This window comes from Symphalangus syndactylus, chromosome 5 (assembly GCF_028878055.3).
Source record: "Symphalangus syndactylus isolate Jambi chromosome 5, NHGRI_mSymSyn1-v2.1_pri, whole genome shotgun sequence".
NCBI classification, from domain to species: domain Eukaryota; kingdom Metazoa; phylum Chordata; class Mammalia; order Primates; family Hylobatidae; genus Symphalangus; species Symphalangus syndactylus.
In genome coordinates, this window is record NC_072427.2 from 100,181,261 (window position 1) to 100,208,047 (window position 26,787).

Genomic DNA, 26,787 nt, shown 5'->3' on the forward strand with positions numbered 1-26,787 from the left:
CCAATAGTTTAGATTTGATCTGTCTTGAGAATGCAACACTCGATCGACTTCCCAGCAGCAGAGCGCAAAGTTGAGGGAGAGAAAAAGAGCGTGTGTGTGTGTGTGTGTGTGTGTGTGTGTGTGTGTGTGTGTGTGTCTGTGTGTGTGTGTGCGCGCGCGCGCGAGTATCTTGATCAGTGGGGTTGGGGCGGGCAGTAAATAAAGGGTGGGGCCAGCGAGGGGAGGAGGAAAGCAAAGATTGAGAGAAGCCAGAACGTGGTTCCCTCGCAGTTAACCTGCTGGAGCTCATCAGGCTTGCTCAGAGCCCCTGCACCAACTCACCCTGTACCCTCTCTCCTTCTTCGTTAGTCTTCTTTCCCCCTTTCCCCTCCTCTGTCTGCACCTACTCCCCCACTTTTGCATCTGACCAAAGGACGAATGAGGGAGACCTTCCTGCAGATCGGGGCAGCAACTTTCCTCAGCTGGTCTCTGGGCTCCGAGAGCCAGAGAGCGCTGATCCTCCGCGGTCTGCGGCCCATGGAAGAGGAGGAGGAGGAGCCGTGATGGGCTAGCGGCAGCACTGAGGAGCCCCGAGCGAGCTCAGCCTTGCCAGCCAGCTCCGCGGTCCCACGCGGGTTCCCTCGAGCTCGCTCTGTGGGGAGGGCGCAGCGTGCTTGGAACCGGAGCATCCAGAGAGGATGAGGCGGGGACCCGGCCCAAGTTGGGTGCATCTCTCGGGCGTCCGGCAGCGGCTGTATCTCGGCATGAATTAAGAAGCTAGGAAGATGGAGCACGGCACACTCCTCGCCCAGCCCGGGCTCTGGACCAGGGACATCAGCTGGGCACTCCTCTATTTCCTCTGCTATATCCTCCCTCAGACCGCCCCGCAAGTACTCAGGATCGGTGAGTGAGCCCCAGGCTGCCTGCTCGGGAGACGTGGTCGCTCGCCGCACCAACGCGGGTGGAGCGGGTCCCGGGCCAGGCAGCGCGCGGCGGCGCAGGAGCCGGAGCTGGGGAAGGTGGAGGTCAGTGTGCATGGGAGGCCACACAAAAAAGGGGGAGCCGCGTCACTGCTTTCCTCCTGGAAGGTGCCGGGCTTCCCCGGGAGGTACAGTTGGCGGGTTTTTCAATCTGGGCTCCAGGAACGCGGGCTAGAGTGCGGGAATCCAGGTTTGCAGGGACCGGCACCCCTACTCTGGGCAAGGGATCGCGCGCCGCTGCAGCCGCTTGAGTTGGGCGCAGAAATGAGCTCTCCCAGCCTCCTGGGTGGGCGTCTGGCAGTCCAGATCCGCAGTCCCGGTGCCTGGCAACCTGGGCTCTGGGCACTGGCAAGTATGCACGAATCTCAAGAATAGAATACAGGGACCACTAGGGATGTGGGAATATCCTAGAGCCTGTTACCCCAGAGCCTCCAAGTTTTTATGCTTAAGTTGGATTCTTCCACATCGAGTCTGCCAACTCTGACGGGTTCCACTAGATTGGGGCAGAGTTCAGATCTGACTTCGAGCTGAAGATTCGAAGAGTGAGAAGGACGGTCAGTTAGCAACATCAGCAGACACTTAAGTTTCCCACTTGCTCCCTAATTTGCCCGCTTGCCTGCCACTGAGCAAGATCCAGTTCCCAGTCCAGGTAGCTTCCTAGGAGATTCAGGGCTCTGATCTCGAATGAGATAAAGAGACACCGGAAGGCTGAATGTGGGCAGCCCAAAGATGACAAAAGGCAAGGACAGTGGAAGGGGCATGGACTCACAGCCATAAGTGTACAGCACCCAACACCAAGGTTTGGTCTGTGGCTGCACAGGGCATTTTCTGAGCTTTGAGGGTTGACACAGCTCTTCGCCTTTCAAACTAAACCCAGTTATTGTTCTCTTAATCTCATTTGCCCTCCTCCTTTCCCAACCCATCGGGCTTCTTAGAGACACAGTCACAGAGGGAGCCACAGGTGAAGTTGTGACATCACATGGGTCTCTTAGCTTCTCCCATCTTCCACTTTCTTTCTTTTTTTTTTTTTTTAATTATACTTTAGGGTTTTAGGGTACATGTGCACAATGTGCAGGTTTGTTACATATGTATCCATGTGCCATGTTGATTTCCTGCACCCATTAACTCGTCATTTAGCATTAGGTGTATCTCCTAATGCTGTCCCTCCCCCCTCCCCCCACCCCACAACAGTCCCAGGAGCGTGAGGTTCCCCTTCCTGTGTCCATGAGTTCTCATTGTTCAATTCCCACCTATGAGTGAGAACATGCGGTGTTTGGTTTTTTGTCCTTGCGATAGTTTACTGAGAATGATGTTTTCCAGTTTCATCCATGTCCCTACAAAGGACACGAACTCATCATTTTTCACATTTTACACCATGGAATACTATGCAGCCATCTTCCACTTTCAACGGCAAGAGTGAAGCCCTGATCTCTGAGGACTTCTACCTCCCCCTTTCCAGGAACTAACAGAATATGCCAGGAGCAGTGCCAGGCACTGGCATAGTGATGTTTCCTGAGCAGTTGAAATTGCTCAGTTACTTTACTAGCTCTGACCTACAATTAGCCCCTTTACAAAAATTCAGAACATAGTGGGTTTTATTTTTTAATCACTGAACATGCCCACTAAAAGAAAAATAGAAATGTGCTACTTTGAGCTGCAGATCTCAAATACTAACTTTAACTACACACATGTTTTTTCTAGACTATAGGTAATTTTAATGTGCATTGTATTGGATAGTTTAGAGTCTTTTCTAAAATAGTTTCAAAGTATTTATTTTTTTAAAAAAACCTACTACTATACATAACTGAAATATCCTTTATCTGAGATAAGTTCTAGGTTTAACATCCTGGGTTTTTGGGAATGCAATAAACTCTACTCACCCTGGTCAAAAAAAAAAAAATATTCTGAACAATACAAAGTAAGTAATGAGTGTGTGTGTTATAATTTCCAATACTTATGAACTTAATTGGGGTTTTGCTTGTGTCTTTTACCTTTTGAAAGAGACAAATCTGGGGATGCTAGAAATGGCTGTGCTAGCCAATGTTCCTCATCCCTGTACAACAAATATAAGGTAGCATTTTCCTTTCCTGTATCCCCACATCTAAAGGAACTCAGGAGCAGAAGGGAAAAGGATGCTTTAAGATATATTTGTTCACAGATCTGAGTATTTTTCTAAGCTCCAAACAATCACAATCATCTATGTAAAAGTAGTTTTCAAAGTGAAAACAACCAACATGATTCACTGACCTTACAAATACATGCCACAAGATAATGAGGTTTTCTTTTTTCTAAATGGGAGCCAAAATGCATAAAATAAAATGGCATGGCATGACCTGGTGTTGTTTATGTGCAGTACAAATGTGTTACTTCTTCTGGCCTGGAGTGTTCTGTGGCTGACATGAGCACTGTTGCCCCGTATGCACCTAAGGACCAATGCGTGCTTTTAAATGAGCAATTTAGCACTGTGGAAACCAGATTTACCTCAGAGGAAATCTGTTTCTCTACAGTGACTTTCTTGTGTCAGTCAAGTGCAATATTGAATACAAAAAATTAACAAAAAGGGGTTGGGGACTAAGCCAAAGTTTATGTATGTGTATGAGTGTGTGTAAGGAAAAAGAAAGGAGAGTTGTATTCTTTATTATATCCTGTCCCATCCTTCTTTCCAACAAACCATCACCCATCCAAGCAACCGACCAATCAACTAAACAATCAACCAACCAACAAAAAGATCTCTAGATTATTAACTGGCATGTTTTTTAGTGACTTAAAATATTCAAAGTAAAGTATAGCAAAATCGCTAGGCACTTAGTACTGTGTCCTCATATAGAGAAGGCACTCAAATGCTTGAATGAATTAATTACTGGTCTACTTTTCTTGTCAAAGTGTCTGCTTAAGCCTCAGCTTTGGAGAAAAGGATAAAAGCTAAGATAAAATTCATGCATACTGAATATTCGAGAGGGTATTGGGTTCACATAGACATATGATTTGAGCATACACTGTGAATGTCTGTTGGAAAGTTTATAATCTTATGCAACAGTTAAGAGACAGAGAAGGTCGGTAGGATAGTGGTGCCCTTAACATTATTACTGCACTCAAGAAGTTTCCCAGCAGCTTGCATAGAAGAGAAATATAGCTGGTTGCTGGGAATTGCGTGGAGCTGCTGGAGTCATTCCTGCCTCTCTCTATACACCAGTGTATATCAACAACTAGTTAGTTGACATATGCAATTAGTTGGTCTGTGAGCTTCACAATCACAAATATCTTCCTTAATTGGGTGGCTGACTTATAATTAATGGTTAGAACAGGATCTAGGTAACCTTAGTAGATGTGGCCCACCACCATTAATTAAAAAAAAAATTCCAAGTGCATATGCGATTTTAGGACACATGTGTAATATTTATAATAAGGATTGCAGAAAGATAGATAATATATTTGTGTGCATCATCTCAACACATACAATTATAGAGGTCATGGTAAAAATAGGATTAAGAATTGAGTAGTGGGCAGCCAGGCTTTCTGAAGCATGTTTTGGTGTCAGAAAGCATAGGTTTGATTCCCACCTCCATAATTTACTAGATACATCGACGAGTGAGTGTGGGTTATTTAGTCTTACCAGGCCATTGCTGTTGCATCTGATAAATTGAATTAAAACTACTGCAAACCTCACAGTTTCATTGGCAAGAGCTCAATATGAAAGGGCTTTGAGTAATATCTGGATACATTTGTTGTATTATTATTATTGTTATGTTGTTTTTACTACCTTTTTTATTATTTACATTTTCTTCCTAAACAGGGACTTAACAGTTGATTGGTGTATCTTTATAAGACCTTTAATATCTTTGAGCCTAAATCTCTTCATCTGTGAACTAGCAGTAATGATATCAGCCTTTCCTGTTTCACAAGGGAAGATGAAATACACTAATTTCTGTAATTTGCCAAAAAACCACCAAATAAATACGGTACTATTATGTAGTTAAGTACATCACATAAATAGAAATATTATGGAGATTTATATGAATAGTGTGGAAATCTATAGTGACAATATCATTGTTCACATGCTTTTATTTTCTTGAGAGAGGTCCAAATTTATTTTATGTCAATCATTACCTTGGCTGTAGCACCATTTTTGGATATTTTAACCCAAAGATCCCCAAAGTTCCAAGTAATATTTTTAGTTGTTCATATTTTTACATAAGTGTGTACAGACCCATGACTTTATTTTTAGGCACTTAGTTTTTTCATCATTTTAATATTCATTCTTCATTCAACAAATATTATTTGAGTTCTTACTTCTCTAGCATGAGCCAGACACACTTACAAAATTGCAGGATGTACAACAGTGAATAAAATGGACAGCATCTGCCCCTTGAGGTTTGCATTCTGGCAATTGCAATCTATACTGCTGATGTTTTTCATCAGATTTTCAATGTGGACATTTTAAAATTTTTTTCAAATAGTGTTTTTGAAGAGTTTTTAGTTAATGTTCCGCCACTGATCTATTACATCAACTGCATAGTCAACTTGGAATAGGTTCTGGCTTCCAAATGCCTAGAGTGTGGAGAGTGGTGCATGCTGCCAAACCTGGAAGAAACTCAGAAACTCAGAGGAGAGTTGCCTGTGTTTAGGAAGACCTCTTTGGCTGGAGGTAGAGTCACTGAGAGAAGCACCTGTGTCTTCAAAATCATGTTGGTCCTAACATGAACTTGAAAACTCCACTGGGCGCTGGAAAAGTCTAAAGAGAAGGTATCCGATAGTGTGATATAAAAGGGAGTGCCTGACTAATATTAACATGTTTCTGAGAATGAGCAGATCTTTTCCCTTAACAATTTTACTTGTGTCATTCATCTTTTCATTTAATATTGATTTTATGGGCCTAATGTTAACATTACATAGACCTCAACTTCAGCTACTTTTCTTGTAAGGTTTGTGATCTCTGGTTTTCATTGAGATAGTGACTTTGCGTAAGTTCAGTTATTACTGGTAGAAACACTAGAAATTGAAACTAGCTATTCTGGTCTCAGGTTTTGAGCTCCTTGCATTAAATTATGCCATATTGTGTATGGACTTACGTATGCCAAGTACACACAGCATAAGTGTGTGTTCAAACAATAAATAACACTTACTTTAAGTAATTTAGTTACCCGGAATAACTAAAAGCAAGAGTTCATTTCTCTTATATTTGATTTCAGCTTAGTATACACCATATTGGTCCTAACATGAACTTGAAAACTCCAATGGGCACTGGAAAAATCTAGAGAGAAAGTATCTGACAGTGTTACGTAAAAGGGAGTGCCTGACTAATGTTAACATGTTTCTGCAAATGAGCAGATCTTTCCCCTTTCACTGTGTGTACTAAGTGGAAATCAAATATAAGAAATCACCTGTTGCTCTTGGTTATCCAGGGTAACTAAATTACTTAAAAGTGAGTGTGATTTATATGTGAGGCAACTAGCAAAGAGAAAAACTGATATTATCAGTGGACTCTCCAGAATTTCTCTTTTGAAAGGGTTCAAAGAATGCAATCAAGTTGGAGAGGAAGCCTCACTACGTACCCGTGCCTAGCAAACACACTGTTTGTTGTTAGAGTGTGCAATTAACTGGGATGGGTTAAGGGGAAGGATTGATGGAGATGGTGGTGGTGGGAATCTCGCAATCCTCTTTTGTTGTTTCACTGACAATTATCCATATAACATAGGAAATATCATTTATATTCTAAAATTTTCCAAAAGCTGTTTAGACTAGAGGAAAGAGTAGTGGAGATCTCAATTCTGTTTTGCTTTTTCACTGATAATTATCCATATGTCATAGGATATATTATTTATGTTCTAAAATTTTCCAAAAGCTATTTAGACTAGAAGAAAGAGTAATGGAGGACTTCAGGGAGAAGGGGATTCATATTTCCAGCTGCCTTTTTCTAATTGACTGAAACCGAGAAGATTATTTGTTACCTTCCGTTTTGTTATCTATAGAAGAGAAAATAATAATAACAACAAATTGATAGTTTATCATAAGGATGAAATATATCATATGTAAAATGCATGGCATACCTTCGATCTTGAGGAAGATAACTCTGTCCCTCTCTTTCTGTCTGTTAATGAACAGGGTAAGAGTTTTGTGCTCCACAATTACCTGTTTGAACAAGCAAGCGTGGGGAAATGTTCTTACTTGGAGATGCATGAGGCACATTTGTATAGTAAAGGCTTTTTGAAATTCTGCAGCAAAACAAACAGACACTCTGTTTCTTTTGTTTAACCCAGTGTCTTTCACATTTTAATTATTGGAAGACCCTTATTTGAATCGTAGCTATTAATGTCCCACTCAGCTCATGCTCCCCAGTGCACACTTGAGGAGACATGGGCCGGTAAAACCACTGCAATTTCAGCACACACATCCAAAGTCACATGGCCATACATTCTGCAGCTGCTTCATTCTAAGCCAGAGTCTGCCATTCCCAATTTCAGAACATTTTCTTAAAGGTTTAAGGATTAAGATTACCATGACACACGGTTACCTATGTAAAAACCTGCACATACTGCCCATGTACCTGGAACTTAAAATAAAAATACAAATTAATAAAAAAAAACACTTAGTATGGTGCCAGATATTTTGCATGCTTCATACATATTTTTTCTTCAAAAAAGTATACTTGGATGTTTAATACTTATTGCCCTTTTTTATTTAGAAAATATTCTTAAAACCACATAATCTATTCTAAAGGTTTACCATTTTATTAGCATAAAATTTGATCTGGGGCCATTTTCCTTTTCTTTTTCTCGTTTTTTTTTTTTCCCATTAGACTTGCTTTTTAACATTGTTTTAAATTGAAAATTCATATTAGACTTATAATATCTTTTCTAGGAATGTAATTTGTGGTAAATTAAAGGTCTATATTTAAAATTTAATCTATTTTTTGTTTTAAAATGCTTATCTGATTTTTTAAATGACAAATTTTCATGGCAACACAAAAGCATTCAAATTAAAAGGAATGTATTCCAACTAAATCAACTGTGTTAATTTCTTATCTTGATTTACTACTGAGATCAGGTTGTTGTATCAAATTGGAAACTCCCTACTTATTTTACAGCCCTGTCACTATTTTCCCAATTACTTTATTTAAAATAATTAAATTAATTGTTTAAAATAATAAAGTAATTAGAAAAATAGTTAATCTTGGGAGGAAAATTTTTAAAAAGGAAAGAAGTAAAAATATTTAATTTATAATCTCAGTTATGAACTACTGAAAACATTAAACTCTTTAGAATAACTTTCCCAGGTTACTTGGACAATATTTTACTTTTTTCTTATTAAAAACTTGGGAATTTTCTAAAGTACATAATGAAATCTAGGGTAAGATTAGTCACAAATTGAAATTAACAAGCAATGATATTGACTAAATAATAAGCAAACTACTGGCCACAAATTAATCTCATAGAAACACCTTCCACAGCTTGAAAAGATTTTCTTTTAGCTTTTAAAAATATTATGTGACACATTCGTCAAGTAGAGCAGTTAAATTTGAAAGATTAGGTCATGTTGTATCTTTTGATTAGTTGCTAGTTTACTAGTATCCTGGCAAAGCAAAAATACAAAATAAAGCAACCATACAACAGCCTTATTATTGAAAATTTGTACTTATTAATGTTTCAAGAGAAGTGTGATAATGCAGATTTTTATATCAGAATTATTCCTGTGTGTTTTCATTTAACAAAAATCCAATGGTTAATTGTTATTATTACCATCAGTTGTCATCAATTTGGAGACTAACAGTTCACTACAACTTACTATTTCCCTTTAAAAATTCAAAAAAGTATTAAAACGTATAATTTTTTACATTAAACGAGTCAAAGAGCACAGACAATCTTAAGGCAAAACACCTATTTTATCTAATGATTGATTAAAACTCAACCTATATGTGGGTTGGTATACACACACATATATTTCCTTGCTCTGTCTGCTGAGAGGGCTTAGGAACAATGATACCCCAGTAACCATGAGCACTCCTGGCACCTAGGGCTCCTCAGAAAAAAAAAATATTATTCTGGTACTGGGAAGGGAGATACATAAGATGATTCTGGAGGATCTTATAGTGCCGAAAAGTAAAGAAATGCTCCCGTGAGTGCATACTGATATAGATAAATGATGAAATAAATAAGCAGGGAGAATAGGCAAATCTGCTCAGCAGAAGAGCCAGGGATCCAGGTTAGCATCAGCAGTGGTAGGTTATGCTGCTGGTATTCACGTTTGATAACAGGTGATGCAAATGGTATGTTACCTATCTGGTCTTCCTCCCCAAAGCCTAGAGCCCTACTCTAATAATGAGAAAACATCGGACAAATTCCAACAGAGTAGCATTCTGCAAAATAGCTGACCAATATTGACCAAAACCACCAAAGTCATGAAAAACAAGGAAAATCTGAAAAACTGTCACAACCAAGAGAAGCCTAAGAAGCTTAGTGAGAAAAATGTAATGTGCTATCCTGAATGCAATCCCGGAACAGCAACAACAAAATGACATTAGGTAAAAACCAAGGACTCTGAATAAAGATTGACTTTACTTAATAATAATTTATTTATTTATTTATTTATTTTTTTTTTTTTTTGAGACAGAGTCTGGCTCTGTCGCCCAGGCTGGAGTGCAGTGGCGCAATCTCGGCTCACTGCAAGCTCCTTCTCCCGGGTTCACGCCATTCTCCTGCCTCAGCCTCTCCGAGTAGCTGGGACTACAGGCGCCCGCCACCACGCCCGGCTAATTTTTTTTTTGGTATTTTTAGTAGAGACGGGGTTTCACCGTGGTCTCGATCTCCTGACCTTGTGATCCGCCCGCCTCGGCCTCCCAAAGTGCTGGGATTACAAGCGTGAGCCACCGCGCCCGGCCTTAATAATAATTTATTAATACTGGTTCATTAATTTTAACGCTGTACCATACTAACGTAATAATATCAGGAGAAAGAAGATGTGGAGTACATGTGAACTTGGTACTGTATTCTCAGTTATTCTGTAAACCTAAAGCTGTGCTAAGAAATAAAATCTATATTTTAAAAAGATTCAACCCATATCAAGATTTCTTCTGTTACTGTTTCTACCTACTCTGCAGTACATAAAGATCTGCAACTGTATCAAGGGAAATAAAAAGGAAAAAGTCTCGTTCATTCCATACAATATGCTACATGCAGGGTTTTCTAAGAGTGTCCTTAAAGACAACAATATTGAAGGTTGAAAAAATCATTGAAGAAATAAGCTTTATATAACAATTGCTAATCTGATGGTCATACGTCTTCTTTAGAATTCTGCAGTGAGTTTGTAGAAAGTCAGATATTAGCTGTTTCTATCCATTAGCATCTTGGTCTTCAACTATTATACTTTTTGTACTTAAATATAATTTACTGTTGAATATTGATGCAAGCATTGTAACATTCTGTTAGAATGCAAGCATTGTAACATTCTGCTTTAAGTGCTAATGTCTTTAAATGAAAAGTCACAGGAAACTATTTGCACAGATTACTTTTCTTAGCAAAATTGTCTAAATATGCCTTTAAAAATCAATACTTAATTCCCAGAGTGGGGAAAAAAACACTTCATAATGCAGATTGGGGAAAGGATGGTAAAAATCAAGTGTTCTTACTTTCTTTCATTGTGAGGACTCAATTATAACTTTTAAAGGTTTTCTTCTTTCCTAAATTTTAAACTTCTAAAATGTTGGATTACATACTTAAGTAATCCGTAAACAGATGTTGCATTCTGATGAACTGGCTATGTTTATATTGTATGAGATGTTACTGTACTTTGTCTCCTAAAAATGGATTAATCACATAGAGCCATTCTTCAAATCTAAAGGCAATATTTGCCCTTTGAATTCTGGGTAGCGCTGTTCCTTTTGTTCTTAGGATATATTTGAACCCTAAGGCTGTTTCCGTGAATGTCCACTGAGTTGGCAAGAACTTTTATAAATGATTGTGAATCATCTAAATGTTCAACAGGAGGGTATGGTTAAGAAAATAACAGTATAATGTCATCCAGGTTTATTCATGTTGCAGCAAATGACAGGATTTCATTCTGTTTTGTGGCTGAATAGTATTCCATTGTGTATATTTACCACATTTTATTTATCCATTCATCCGCTGATGGACACTTAGGTTGACTCTGTATCTTGGCTACTGTGGATAATGTGGCAATGAACTGAAGTGCAGATATCTCTTCAACATGCTTATGTCAATTCCCGTGGATATATACCTAGAAGTGAGATTGCTGGATCATATGATAATTCTATTTTTAGTTTTTTAAGCAACTTACATACTGTTTTCCATAATGATTGTTCTAATTTACATTCCTGCCAACAGCATGTAAGAGTTGCCTTTTCACCACATCCTCGCCAGCATTTGTTATATTTCTTTTCTTTTTTGATAACAGCCATTCTAACCATTCTAACTGAGGTGAGGTTACTTAAGAAATAAAGCATTCATTAAATATGATCCGTAAGAAGCAATAAGCAAAAAATGCATACAAAATAATATAGACCATAGTGTATGGTTTTACATACTTTGGATTGGGAATTTATACAGTTCATTCTTGCTTATACATGATAACTTTTAGTTAGTTAATGTGGAAAAGGGAAGTTTATTGGTTTTGTTAAGATGGTAGAATTGTGGGTGAAAGTTTTCTTTCACTTTCATTCCCATTAATGTGTTTTGTCCGGTTGAACAATGATTAGTTAAGGATAATATTCTGTAGATTCTCGATTATTAAAGCAGACATGTGCCTGCAGATTGCTGTAGTGAAAAGTGCACTGGAATGAGAGTACTTCCACTTCTGGTGGTTCTTAGCTTGGCCATGTCACATAACCTCCTAGTAAATCCAACCCTTTGTCGGAGAGTAGTGAGTGGTGAGCAAGTAATGGGTGCCTCTGCTGATCTCCATATCTATAATCCCCTCTGCAGTATCTGCTTTATTTTATTGTCATTGGGATGAACTGATATGCTGCATGAAGATGAGCAGCTGTATTACATTTAACATTTATAGACACAGCATCCAGTGTGTGGAACTTTGTTTGTTTCCCTGTAATTAATGTTAACTGGCACACATCAAAGTGAGGACCTTGATGTGGCCCCAGGGGGAGTTTCCTCGCTTTCTATTTCAAATGTAAATTATTTTGAATCTATTTTCTCCCTTCTCCCTACAGAGATAAAAGACATGAAAGGAGAGGCATTTGCTGTTATTCCTCCAGGACGTCCACTGGGGTGTAGCTTGTTCCACCAGGTCCTGGGTATCAGCCTCTAATGCACTGCATTCACTGCCCAAATCCCTGACTGAGCAGCCCCATGTGGCTCACTCTGCTGCTGCTCATCCTTCAAGACTCAGCGCGTTTTCCATCTGGTCTCTCACTTAGCTGACGCTTACCCAAGGCCTCTTTGGGGTGGAATTTGTGGCTCACACAGCAGCACCCACTCCAAGTGACCTTCAAGTCCTGCTGGTTATCTCAGGCTCTTTCTGTCCAAGTACATCCTACCTTCATCTCAGCCTTCCTGGTGGCACCTTGAATGGCCAGTTGTACACCATAGTCCTCCACTCCCAGAGACCCACCTGCCTGTGGGCACGGGTTTTCTCCAAATCTAAGGGATTTTATTGTCCTCCTACCATGACTCCAGGTTTCCCAACTCAAAGGGGAAGAAAGATGGAGCTGAGTTCTTGTATTATCACACATCTATCTCAGCCCTCAGGTTCAAGCTGTAAATACTGCTGTGGTATTTAAAGCAATGCTTTTTAAAACTAAAGCAGCAACGAAAGAAGCAACAATAACAATAAACTTTTTAAATTTCAGTTTTCGGCTTTGCATCAGAAAGCCTAGGCCATGCATGTCCAACCCTTTGAATGTGAGGACGTTTTTGCTTATCTGTGGTAGCAGATATGAAAATTATGCCCAAACCTTTTTTCTTAGCTCATCAGGTCTCCTAAGTGTTAATGTATTTTATGTATGGCCCAAGATAATTCATCATCTTCCAGTGTGGCCCAGGGAAGCCAGAAGGTTGAACAACTGTGGCCTAGGATTTAGGACTAGTGTCTCTGTCTCTTTCTCTCTATATATATCATATATGTATGTATATATGTATATGTGTGTATATATATGTATATGTGTGTTTGTGTGTATATATATTTTTATTTGTTTGTTTTTGTTTTTTTTGAGACAGAGTCTTGCTCTGTCACCCAGGCTGGAGTGCAGTGGTGTGATCTCGGCTCATTGCAACCTCCACCTCCGGGTTCAAGTGATTCTCCTGCCTCAGCCTCCTCAGTAGCTGGGACTACAGGTGCGCGCCACCACCCCTGGCTAATTTTTGTATTTTTAGTAGAGACGGGGTTTCACCATGTTGGCGAGGGTGGTCTCCATCTCCTGACCTCATGATCCACCTGCCTTGGCCTCCCAAAGTGCTGGGATTACAGGTGTGAGCCACCATGCCCAACCTATATTTTATATATTTATATAAACAATATATAATATAATAAGTGTGTATATGGTTGCATTTATTACAGATTATTTCCATTAGTATATATATTATAAGCATTGCATATACATATTATTAAGCATATTTATTGCATATATTATACACACTACAGCCCAAAATACTGAATATATGACATATACTACATAGTATACACAAATTCATATATAACTATATACAAATACACATGTAGTTGTGTATTATTTATTATAATTATCCTTTAGTTTATATATTACATATATATCATTACATATATCATTACACACATTACAATATATACTACATATCATATATAATATACATGTATTCATAGATAAATTCATATTTATATAATAAGATTCCAATTTGCATTTTTCTCTGTCTTTTACCTATTCTACCTGGAGACAAATCATACATAAAGTTGTCATTGCATTTTGAATAACTAGGCAAGGCAATGTCTGTGAGTGCTGGTGGTGTGGAGCAGGGAGGCATCAGGCCCACACAGACCATGCCAATTTGTTATGCTTTTAGGATGTTCTGAGGCTACATACAACTGAGTTTGAAATATCTGTTCTGCTTCTCATGAGAATATTCCTCCTGGTCAGATTGAACAACAGGGAACACATGCTATCATCCAGGCTCCAATTAACGTGGAAGGATTGATGATTTGCTACATCTGTGGGACATTTGTGAGAAAATAAACAGTATGATATCACAAATAAAGTTCCTTAGGGAAAAACATAATTTCGTAGAAAACACAACAAAATTGTTATAAATAATTGTCCATTATTAGCTTAGCCTAAACAGTATACTCTTCTTGGAATAATAATGATAAATAAATTGTAAAGAGAGAGAAATCAGACCCAGAAATCTATTTGAACAAGCTGTAGAAGGCACATAGACTTAAATATATATGTGTATATATATATATATATAATTTCTTATATAATATATATACAAAAAAACTATATAAGATACATAAATAAATTAACAATAGTGTTTAAGATGAGGCAGAGGCTTTAAAGATCCAAAAGTCCAACTTTTTCATTTCCTAACTGAGAATACTAAGGTCCCAGAAGCTTAACTGAAATAAATACTCAGTAAGCACGCCACAATTCTTAACCTTCTTCTCAGTGCTGTTTTCTTGCAACTTTGTTTTTCTCATACAACTAATTTGAAAGGTATTAAAAATCTATATTTGAATGAATGAGAAATAGTAATCAACTAACAAAATTCATAAAAGCTTTAAAATACAAAAAGCACTGGACTAATCAGTGTGGTTTCTTTAAATCAGGGTGCCCGTTGTAGAGAATTTTGAGATGTGTCTTAAATGAGAGAGTGCACATGTGAAACAGAGGTGAGGCCAGATGGATTATTATTGTAAGTACTCAAATCTAGGGAAATTTTAACATCCAGGGAAAGTATCGAGAAAGAAATCTTAACAGAAATATGTTAAACTATACATACCTTGCAGGGCTTTTTTTTTTTAGCTTTTTATTATCTAGGTATTTCTGATTAACTTATCCTACAGTTACTCGAGTGAGCAGAAATGTCTTCATCTCTAAAAGGATCTCTTAGAAAAAAATAAAGTTAGCATTTACAAACGAGTGGTATACAGCATAACAATTTAGAATAATTAGAGTCTATAGCCATGACAATTTGTATTATCCTAATTTAACTGGAAATATTTAAGTGAGTGTTATACTTTGGTTAGGCTAAGTACATGTGCATACAAGGGAAGAAGAGTAAAGAGTGGTATCTGTCACTCACTTTTTGAGAACGTCATAAAAAAATCAGGAAGGCAGCCCACCATTTGGGACTTTGAGATTCATAGTCTCACTCCTGTATCAGGTGCAAAAAGTGAGGTGGAATGTATTATTGATATGCTACTTAAAAAGACAAAATCAGTGAACAATTCCTGGAGAGCATGCTAAGTTTGCTGTACTATTCCTGAAGGCTGACCTGCCTTTTGTTTCATGTGAAGTAATCCTTCAAATCAACTTCAGGGTTTTGCAAAGTAACATTTGACCTTTTCTTCTCCCTTCAGACTATGAAGTTTTAATTTATGTATTCACACCCTCTCTGTCATTTACTATTCATTTATTCATTCTTATATTTATAGCTTGTCTTATTCTAAAAATATTTTAAAGGCTTATAAAAATACATATATTATAATCTGATAAAATACATTAATGAGGATGGAGGTGAAGGTGAAGCAAGATTAAGGCAGGGGCGTTTCCCTGAAAAGATGCCAAAAGTGGATGAGAAAATTGTATCTGCAGCTGAATTGAGAAGGGAAACAACAAACCTCAGAGTTGGGAGGGTCTGGTTGCTTAAACAAATTATAGGTTTTTCAGGTTAAAAACCATGCAAGAAATTTATCCTGTGATCTTGATAAGGAGAAACAATGTGATGTTATAGATAGCATACCTACAATCAAATCAGTAGTGTGTTTCATACATTTGTTTCTTATGAAGTGCTCAATACAACTCTATGACAAGGCATCACATAGTAATAAGAACACTTCTACAAAAGATCTTGGTATGGAACTGTCAAATAGCTTGGTTTGATCTAGACTTCAATTTATAGTGTCTAGGGAAATGGATGGCTTGCACGTCACCTCATCATCATTCGTAATGATTGCTCCTTGAGTCTGAGCTTTTTCTGAAGGAGAGCAGCAGAAAGTTAGAGGGAAGGGGGGCTGTGATTGAATGTGCATTTCTGCTTAGAGCCAGATCAATAAACATTAGAAGGTAAGAATGAGGTCCTTCTATGAAATTAAGAAACCCAAATAAGGTACCTTGTTAAATAGAAGACCACCTCACCTCTAAGAGGATGAGACACCTGGAAGCAGAGCCAATGTTTTACTCAGAAAATTCCTGCAAATAGTTTTAAATAATGACGAGTCACTAAAAGGTGAAATAAACAAAAAAGGTCGGGGGAGAATAAAATTTTTTGAGACATTAAGATTAAATACCATGTCTTTCAGGTAAATGCTAAGATAGGTAGGTTGGGAATTGCACATTGACTCACATTGCTCATGTAGGAGCATCTGTAAACCAATAGCGTGTTCAGTATAGTCTACCCACCATGGTGATTGGGTCTCAGAGCAGTTGTTCTTAGCCTTTCTTACAGTAATCATAGAATAAAGCTCATCATGTCATGAGCTCAATGCTTCATAACTACATATATATCTGTTCTTCACTTCCTCACAACCCCTCTTCCATCTAACCTTCTTTTTCTTTTCTTTTCTTTTTTTTTTTTTTTTTTTTTGAGACAGTCTCGCTGTGTTGCCCAGGCTGGAGTGCAGTGGCATGATCTCGGTTCACTGCAACATCCACCTCCGGGGTTCAAGGAATTCTCTGCCTCAGTCTCCCGAGTAGCTGGGATTACAGGTGCCCGCCACCACGCCTGGCTAATTTTTGTATTTTTAGTAGAGATGGGGTTTCACCACATTGACCAGGCTGGTCTTGAACTCCTGACTTCGTGATCCACTCATCTCGGCCTCCCAAAGTGCTGGGATTATAGGCGTGAGCCACCGCGCCCAGCCTTAACTTTCTTTCATATATGTATATATATCTCCCCACTGTTCAGATAATAATTTCCAATTTTTTGTACTCTTGTTTTCCTAAGATTTTGTATTTGGTACTTGGTTAACTATGTTTTTGTTGTTTTGTTTGTTATTAGAGTCTACTTTGCATATCTTGGTCTGGTCAGTAATAAAGCTTAAATCTTTTCTATCCCCTCTGAATCTTTCAGATACTCCTCTGTAATCCTAATCCTCTCCTCTTAGAAAAGCCTGTTTTATCTAACAGGACTGTTGATTATATAAGGCTGAAGGGAAATAACTAAATGTTGTTGGTCAGTCTGTGTTCTGAACATCAAATTTGCCCGCCTTTCTTTAGACTCCATATTTTAGAGTACTACCATGGGCTTAAGATGTAAGAACCAGCAAACAAAACCTGAAACGTTGGTGTGTTTGGTTTAAGGTTTTGATCTTTGAGATTCCTGAAAAGACGACTTTAACTTTTGTTCAATTTCTTGCCTTTTTTTCTGAGAGAAAGGAAACGCTCATTGTAACTCCATGGTATATTTCATTTCCAACTCTCTATTTTGAGTTCCAATTAAAGACTCCTGTCACATCTGTAAAACGCCAAGCTGAGCTACAAATTGAGTTAATGATAGCTTCCTTCTATTTCATGTTTATTATTACAATGTTTTACTAGCTTTCTCTAGTTTTCTCTCTTTCAAACATTAATATGAATGTGGTACATTAGATATTATGCAGAAGTACAAATTCTCCTTAATAGCTGCCTGAGAAAAGCTTGCAACTGACATTTCGACTGAAAAGTAATATGCAGAAGAGAAAAAAGAACTTCTCTAGGGCCTTTTGAAGGAGGACAGTATCACCCTACAAGTCAATATGTGACCATCCAAATTAGCATTATATTTCATAAATCTATCTACAGCATAACTCATACTCAGTCAAAAGGAAACACAGCAAAATTCCCTGTGGAAAGACTCATTTTTGCATAGCACATACACATATACATAAACACACACACGGCATAGAATTGTGTAAATTAGTACACATGTCCTTTCAGGTCAAATAAAAAGAAAGAAAAAGGGTGATTGCTTTCTAGCTAGTGTAGACTTGAGAAAACCATTTTATGTTCTGCAGTCTGGTCTTATGCACCACTCATATCTGAGATTCTTCCTGAGGAAATAAAACAGATTCTGCAATTCTCTCTGCATCTTATCCCAAAAGTCTGCTCAAAAAGGTGCCTTATTTAGAAGCATACAAATGCATGACCCAATAAAGAAAATGAAGTGTAAAAGGGCCGAGGAATATAACAGCACAAGTTATAAGTTTGAACTTTAGTCATTTTTAAGCGAAGTAACTGTTTTCACTTATTTTTAAATGATCATTTAAGTAAGTATACTTTATGGCATACAAGAATTAAGAAAATTAGTTGAAAGTAAAGAAAAATGAAAAGTTCATTTAGGTTGCTTCTAATATATATCATAATTTTTTTTCTAAGATTGCTTCTTTCTGAGATTGTAGTGTCCATGCAATGCTGTTAAATAATAAATCATTTCTTTTTAATGACAAAGTATATGTACATTTAATTATTAAAGGCTATGAAGAATAGAAAGGTATGCAGTTTTAAGATAATTATAAAATCAGTTTTCTTCTACCCACAGAAATTATTTTTTAACAGTGTTTGGCATTTATTGAAGGAATAAATATATAGAAAACTTATTTTAAAAATAAAGATGTTAATGTTTTATTGATTTACTTAAAAATTCAGATATTCTTTATTGGACATAAGTCATTTATTTGATACACAGGTTTATATACCATATCTTCACTGTTACTCCAAAGTAGAAAGTAGTTATATCTAATATAACCATTTTATTGATGTAGAAATTGAAGTCAGAGTTTATGAATGAAATCAAATTAATAGTGATCTTGCATATAACCCAAGAGTGGAAAAAGGCATCTTGTGAACACATTGTCCAACTTAGTAGCCTGCGTAATCTAGATTGGGATAATTGCTAATCCTTTCTTTCGTCTACCTTTATTTACAAAACAATAGTATCACCCAGAAGGACTACTTTAGGACGCTATCAAAAGCAAAGGTAAATCTACTTACCTGCAAAATTATTCTTAGATTATCTTAAAGTAATGAGCACCTAGTACCTGAGGAAATACAAGAAGTGTATTGTCAATGGTAATTTTTAAACCAAAATTTTCAGTTCACTACAACTAAATTTCCTCTAGAACCTTGTCCAATTCTATCTGTCAAGCTTTTAGCATACATTAATTTGTATAGCAATATTAAAGTGAGCTTATGTGCAGAGAAACAAAACCAAATTCAAAAGACTTAATTAGAAACGAAGGGAACCTGAGTGAAATTTTGGATGTTAGAAGTCTGGCCTATATTTTTATTTATTTATTTATTTGATGTATGAAAACTCAACTTTTTCTTGAAACTTTTACTTGAAAACCAAATTCAAAAGACTTAATTAAAAATGAAGAGAACCTGAGTGAAATTCTAGATGTTGTAAGTCTGGCGTATTTTTTTGTTTATTTATTTGATTTATGAAAACAACTTTTACTAGGCAATGATTACAGATTAAGATACTTTTTTAACCATGAGTAAAACCATTAAGAATGGCAACAATTTGAATTAATAATCTTAGTGGGCCTTGCAGTGAGGACTAACATGCTGAACTGGTTGTTTTTATTGTGAAATATATTGGAAAAACCTTGCACTAGTATTTCAACAGCACCCTTTCCATTACACTTATATATTAATTTGAATCTGTCAAGGAACTCCTCTAGAACAGTTGTATGCAACTGCGAGTCATTTTTTTTTCTTCCAGGGGACATTTGGCAATGTCTGAGGACATTTCCGTTTGTTTCTACTGTGGGAGTGGTGGAAGCTGCTACTGGCATCTAGTGGTTAGAGGTCCGGGGTGCTACTAGACAGCATGCAATGCACAGGGTAGCCTCCACAACAGGGAACTAACCAGCCCCGAATGCCAACAGTGCTGAGGTTGAATTTTAGGTTGGAGATTATGAACACAAACCTAGTGCAGGTTTAGTGTAGATGCTTTGGAAATCCTGCTCCAGAGGAAAATAAATAAAACCATCAATCACCTATTCTCAGATGGTATGAACAGAAGCCACATACCACGTTAGTGTTTTGCCATGAATCAGGAGGACTCATGGCAAAACACTTTTGATAACACTTCCCTTGCCCAGGGTGTATGGTGCCTCTTCTGAAAACATGTCCATCTGAAACACAAAACAGACACTACAGCAAGTTACAAAATCATGTATACAAATGCACCTCACTCATTGGCTTTCCAAGCTTCATGAGTATCTGCTATAGGCAGGCCCCTGGATACATATGAATGAGCAGGATAGACTGTCTGTCTTCATGGAGCTCACGCTGTAGGAGAGTCACATGGATGTGAATTAAACGACCACACAAATAAATATTTAATTCTAAACTATGACAAATATTATTAATGAGAGGGTCATGGTTCTATGAACTCCTCTAATGGGAAAAACCGACAAGGTTAAAGAAAGTCAAAGAAACTTTTGCAGGATAAGAAGTTTGTGAGTTTATATCTGTAAAAGAAGTCATTCCTAGAAACTGACTTCAAGAAAAAGGAAAGGACTGCAACTAGGGGAACAGCATATGCAGACGTCCAAAGGTGAAAGGGCATGTGTGCTCAGTGACAATTTAGCTCTTTATTAGTACCTTTTGTTGGACTGTGTGTGTACATATAGTAGCCCTTTCTAATAATGGGAAAATGAAACTATTCCTCAAGTTAAATTTACAATGTAGAGCTAGTTGTTTAACCAATAGCTATCTCCCCCAAAGATAAAATTTAAAACTTCTCTTTGAAGAAATAGAGAAATGAAGTAGAATGTTCTTATTATCCCCTGAGAGACTGTGAACAAAGAAGCAGAGTAGCCAATTTCTGGGGAAAAAAAACCATTTAAAATATTTCTCTTTGCCTAAATCTTCATTGATTCTGCTTCTATTCTGCCTCAAGGAGAGTCCTTGTTCCTATAATGGTTTTTCTGAACCTCTCCCCTGCTCCCATTCCTTGTCAAAGAACACAGAGAATCAAAGAATGTCAGCCAGAAATGATTCAAAATTTAATTGGTTAATTTACAAATAAAAGAAATGGAGGCACAAAGAGGTTCTCACTGTTTAATATCAATTTTTAAAATAAGTACTATCCTGAAGCATGTTGACCCCTTAAAAGGGGCTGTTTTTAGCACATTAAACCTCTTCAAACCACTATGTAGGTTTATTCAACCTCGTGCTTTGTAAAAGTACAGAAGTCATTTAAAAATGTGGTTTTAGTAATGAATCAAATGGCTGTTTCTACAATTAAATCTACTCTGTGTAGCTAGATAGACAGCAAACACTCTGTTCTAGCAAACTCTTAGTTCTCCTGTGAGTCATTTAGGGAGTGCTACCTTTGCTCAGTGAAGAATTAAGACAAAGAAAGCCTTGAATATGTTTCCCATATTCCCAAGCTCAAGAAAGTATAACCCATCCTGAACAAGTTGTGTAGGTGTGTGTTTATGAACCGCCCTGAGATTCACTCTACTTACAGATTGCCATAATACTTCTTGCAGAGAGCCCGGAATACATCCTATGTGTGCATAGCCACTAATCTGAAGTCACTCAAACCATGCTTCCTCCAGCAAGAGACACTTTCTTCAGTGACTATGATGGATATACTCTGTTTGCCCCTCCAGATCCACTCTTCACCAACCTCTTACCTCCGTGGACTTTTAGGAGTTGCATCAAAAGTTTCTCTTGCCTTCGGGCTTCATATTGCTTTTGGTCAGTGCAAGACAACATCAGATTGGAAGACAGGAACAGCTTGTGGCTTTGAGTTCCTTGACTCTCTTTCTATTGATTTCATGTGAGATGTTGTGGCTGAGTTCCTCCTCCAAGGGTCTTAGCTCATTTTGGGTGCCTCTCTCCTAAAGCTGCAGATGTCTCAGTGCTTCTTCTTCTTGACCCTTTACCCCTAGGATTGATACGTTGCTAGTGGCTTACAGCTGTTGCTAATTCTCGGTTATATCCCTTGCCTTCCCCTTCACCTGTTGCACACTTATCACCTTCTCCAAATACTCTTACACTCACCTTCTATGAATATGCCATCTGCTCTCTGCCAGAATGCTGACCTAGACAGAGGCTGGATGCAATTGGGCTGAAATATCTCTTGACAAAACAATAAAGTAATAAAGATAAGTGTGCAACTTAATTGGTACATCAGATATTTTCCACAATCATTTCAGTTAGGTTTTCTGTAATATACCATTTTAATAATGTGATATATGCATTGTTTCTGAATATTTATTTATTTGCTTTACTTATTTTTCTGTTAGTTACCAGAGCATAGTATGCTTGGTAAATAAATATTCACACACACACACACACACACACACTTCACATTATTATGTGCTATGAAATATGCCAGAAATAGATGAGGATTGGTCGTTGCATTTAAAGATTTTCAATTTATATAAAGGAGATGTAACATATACTGGTGAATATTGAACTATTCAAGAGCCTGATTATGAACATTCTGTACTTTTAAATCTCCGCTTCATATCTAAGTATGTGTAAGAACTGGGAAAATTGCACAGCCTCTCTTAGCATCAATTTTCTTGTCTGTAAAATGAGATTGGTTGGGCCGGGCGCGGTGGCTCACGCTTGTAATCCCAGCACTTTGGGAGGCCGAGGCGGGCGGATCACGAGGTCAGGAGATCGAGACCACGGTGAAACCCTGTCTCTACTAAAAATACAAAAAATTAGCCGGGCGTGGTGGCAGGCGCCTGTAGTCCCAGCTACTCAGAGAGGCTGAGGCAGGAGAATGGCGTGAACCCGGGAGGCGGAGCTTGCAGTGAGCCGAGATCACGCCACTGCACTCCAGCCTGGGCGACAGAGCGAGACTCCGTCTCAAAAAAAAAAAAAAAAAAAAAAAATGAGATTGGTTATGTCTACTTCACTGGGCTTTTGAAAAGAGATTAGTTGAGCTTGTATATGAAAAGCGATTAGTACAGTGCTTGGGAATGTGGTTAATACTTAAAAAAAGTTAGCTGCCATTATTAATGTTACCATTACTTCATTTACATGTAATTATTTGAGATTCATAAATAAATTTGGATTTGTAAAATTTTCTTAGTAATTCTAAGTAGTAACTCCTGTCAACATTGTGCCCATTTTTGAGTTGAGAGAATTTAGGGGAGAGAATAAATTATATAACCAGGTTCACATATCAAATTTGAGACTAAACCAAGATCATGGAATTTTTTGGACAATTTTTATCCTAAAATATAATAATGACTCCAAAAAAAGTCACAAAGTATATTACAGGTTATACAAATTCTTAGGAAGTTATGCATTTATAGGGCTGAGGTATCTGAATTTCTGCACTCAGGAAGAAAATATAAAACGTTGAAATGCTTTCATTAAATCAACCTTGTGGCAACAAGTTTATAGAAAACTCTTGCTATACACAATAAAGTCACGCTTAAAAATGTGAATGTACAACAAGAAAGACATGGTTCATTCGAAACAGGTATTAAACTCATATCAGAGAGATTCTACTGGTTAAGTTATATACTATAAGTTCATTCTTTATGCTTTTTATAAACTAAAGAGGTTCTCCACAGTGCAAAAATGTGAATCCCATTTTAGAAGGTATTTCATTTTTACAAAAGCTAATTTAGTGGGACAGTAGTTGTGAAGCCATTTGGAAATAAAATAACTTTGAATAAGGAGGTTTAATTCTAGCTATTTAGAGTTTCCACTGACATGGTGTCTTGTGATAACAGACCTCATCAGGCAAGGAATAGATGCTGCTTCCTTAATCAGTCAGGAAACTTTTATGTTGTTAATTATGTTTCAGTTTTACTCCATGTCTCACGTAAGTCATATTTTGAGGAAACACATAATGTACCTCTCTTTTGGGGAAGGCATTGGCTACTAAAGATTCTCAGAGGGGCATGTTGACCAAAGTCACCCAGAGAGAGTTAGGGAAGACACAAATCAACTCCTAGAACTATTTCAACAGAATAATCCAACATATTTTTATAAATTAACAAAATAAAGCAATTTCATTCATGGATTAGCATAAGAAATCTGAAATACATAAAATATCCGAGTTCAAATTATTAAATACTTTGTTTACTTCCATAGTTACAAGAAATAATAAAAATTGGCCAGTTGCGGTGGCTCACACCTGTAATCCCAGCACTTTGGGAGGCCGAGGTGGGCGTATCATGAGGTCAGGAGATGGAGAATATACTGGCTAACACGGTAAAACCCCATCTGTACTAAAAACAACACACAAAAAAATTAGCTGGGCGTGGTGGCGGGCACCTGTGGTCCTAGCTACTCGGGAGGCTGAGGCAGGAGAATGGCATGAACCCGGGAGGCAGAGCTCGCAGTGAGCCGAGATGGCACCATTGCACCCCAGCTTGGGTGACAAAGCGAGACTCCGTCTCAAAAAAAAAATAAAAAAAAAGAGGTAATAATTTCTCTACTACACGGTTATTATAACTGGCACAATATACAGTAAGTTTATATAAAGTTTTTCCCATTATTAATTAGTTCCTAACTTCAATTACTTCTTGTAAGTACTTCTTAGAATTTCTTTAAAATCATATCAGCATATTCATGATTCTTGGTTTATGTCTTCCTCTTATTCCCTAATTTTCCATTTCTGATGATTATTTTAGTGGAGTTGTATATATTATTTCTGTTTCCATGTAAGACATTAAAACACTAAAGTATATGTAATATTCTTGTATGTGGATTTTAATTATCTTTAGTTATCTAGTTGCCCGTGCCAAAGTTTTACTTTTTCGTATGTTTGTTTTTAATTTGGGTTTCTCTTATCTCATCATTTCAGTCCTTTCCGCTCCCCCCATCACCTTTTTTTTGATAATCAAATACTTAATCTCTCAATACTGCATCATTCTCATATTATAAATAGATGAGATCTGAATATGAATGAATATTAAACTCTATATAGCAGGAATAGGCTGATTTTTTATAACCTCATGGTTTTTGTTATATATTTAACTTTATCTGAAAGATTTCTGGGCTATGTTATTTCAAACCTAGTATACAGTAAAAATTTAATTGTTTAATGCAATGAAAAATGGCAGGACCAGGGTAGCTTTATATTCTAAACCAATAAAGAATTCTTGCTGTTTCTCTCTCTCTCTCTCTGTGTGTGTGTGCATGTGTGTTTTTGTGTGTGTGTGGTTTGAGTGCTTTTCATTGATTAACTTACAGTGTCCAGACAGTAAGCCAGGCTCTGAGGGCTACCTGGTAGAAAGGGAGACATGACTCTTGATTCCTGCCTGCAAGGATGCTGCTGGGAAAGATCAACTAGAACTGAAAAAAAAAAAACACATAAACACAAGTAGAGTTAAATGCTATGAAATAAACAAATGAAATTCACAGAGACTGGATAAGCAAGTTATGGAGTGAGAGAAGGAAACCAACTTAATACAACATGGACAAGGAGGCGACACTTATGTGACACACTATGGAGACAACCAGGCGAAAAGGGCAAGATGGATGCTTTAGAGAATGATATATGCACAGGCTCAAGGTGGAGAAAAGCTGTTGGTGTGCTTGGACAACTGAAAGAAGGTCAGTGTGGCAAGGAACAGGCATGAGGTGGGCAGGAACTGGCTCAGGTTAGACCCCCTCGTCCAGCGGTCGACTTTCCAGCACATGAATCAGTACCAGTAGACATAAGGAAATCTGTTTCCAGATTCTCCACTTCTATATTTACTCTTTTCTAAAAGCTATCCCACTGAGAATGCACCTGTGCTCTGCTAGTTCACTTTTCCCACCTCTTCCATAATTGTCCTTTTCTCATTTATTGAAAGAAAGCACACCTGCCACCTATGTTAGATCTTACCTTGATGCAGTGCCTCAGGGCCTAAGTCACAGTGCCCCTGATGAAGAATCCTGGAGCAAAGCAAGATGGACCAAAGAAATTTTGATTTCTTCTATTCAGTGAAACATTTATGACAGCTTATCTATCTATCTGTCAGTATATCTATCTATCTATCAATCATCCATCCATCGCTCCATCCATCACCATTTATCTATCATCTATCCATTAATCTATTTATCCACTCATCTATTAGTCCATCTTTCCCTATATAATGCAGAGTTTGAATTAAAAATAATCTCTTACGGAGGCATATTAAAATATGTGTGTTTTAAGGAAATCATATATTTTCTTTTTTAACAGAAATTAGGTCTGTTTTGTCTGAAAGATTTGACAAGGAAGACATGTTAAAAAGTGAAAAACATGTTTTTGGTTTCACTGATTAAACTAAAATACATAAAACACATATACAAGATGAAATACATCAGAAACTACGTATTTTGAGAACATTTCAACTATACAGTGAAAAAATGTAAATACTGGCTTAAAATATGTGGGGGTAGGACCTAGGTTTTTACAATTATTTTGGGGGCAAGTTAGAAAAAAATGCTTAGAGACCACTGTCCTCAATAATGACAGACCAATAGGGCTTTATACTCAGTTCAATGGAAAGCATTTGAAGAGTTTTAGATTGAAGAAGAGAACATTTTAATGTAAATGCTTTGCACCATAGTAGGCTTAACAGCAAATCACTGTGGGATTAAATTGTATCATTTCCTATGATCGTTCTCCTAACATCTGAATAAAAATAAAGGCACAGCATAAATTGTTACGTTTAAAATGTCAGTGATGCAGAGATTGGCATTCCTTTCTCCCTAATACTGTAGTAAAAT

General features: G+C 37.4%; 1 protein-coding gene across 10 annotated transcripts in view; it reads left to right on the top strand.

The window, feature by feature from the left end:
- Positions 1 to 267: 267 nt before the first annotated feature.
- The window catches only part of GRIK1 (glutamate ionotropic receptor kainate type subunit 1), a 430,746-nt gene continuing 404,226 nt past the window's right edge, over positions 268 to 26,787 (top strand). For 9 of the 10 annotated variants that reach the window (XM_055279420.2, XM_055279424.2, XM_055279423.2 and 6 more), the window contains exon 1: positions 268 to 882. In XM_055279420.2, the coding sequence (XP_055135395.1) occupies positions 765 to 882 (118 nt within the window). In that variant the 5' untranslated portion in view covers positions 268 to 764. The remainder of the gene's footprint in view (positions 883 to 26,787) is intronic. The other variant, XM_063640635.1, reaches the window with a different exon arrangement.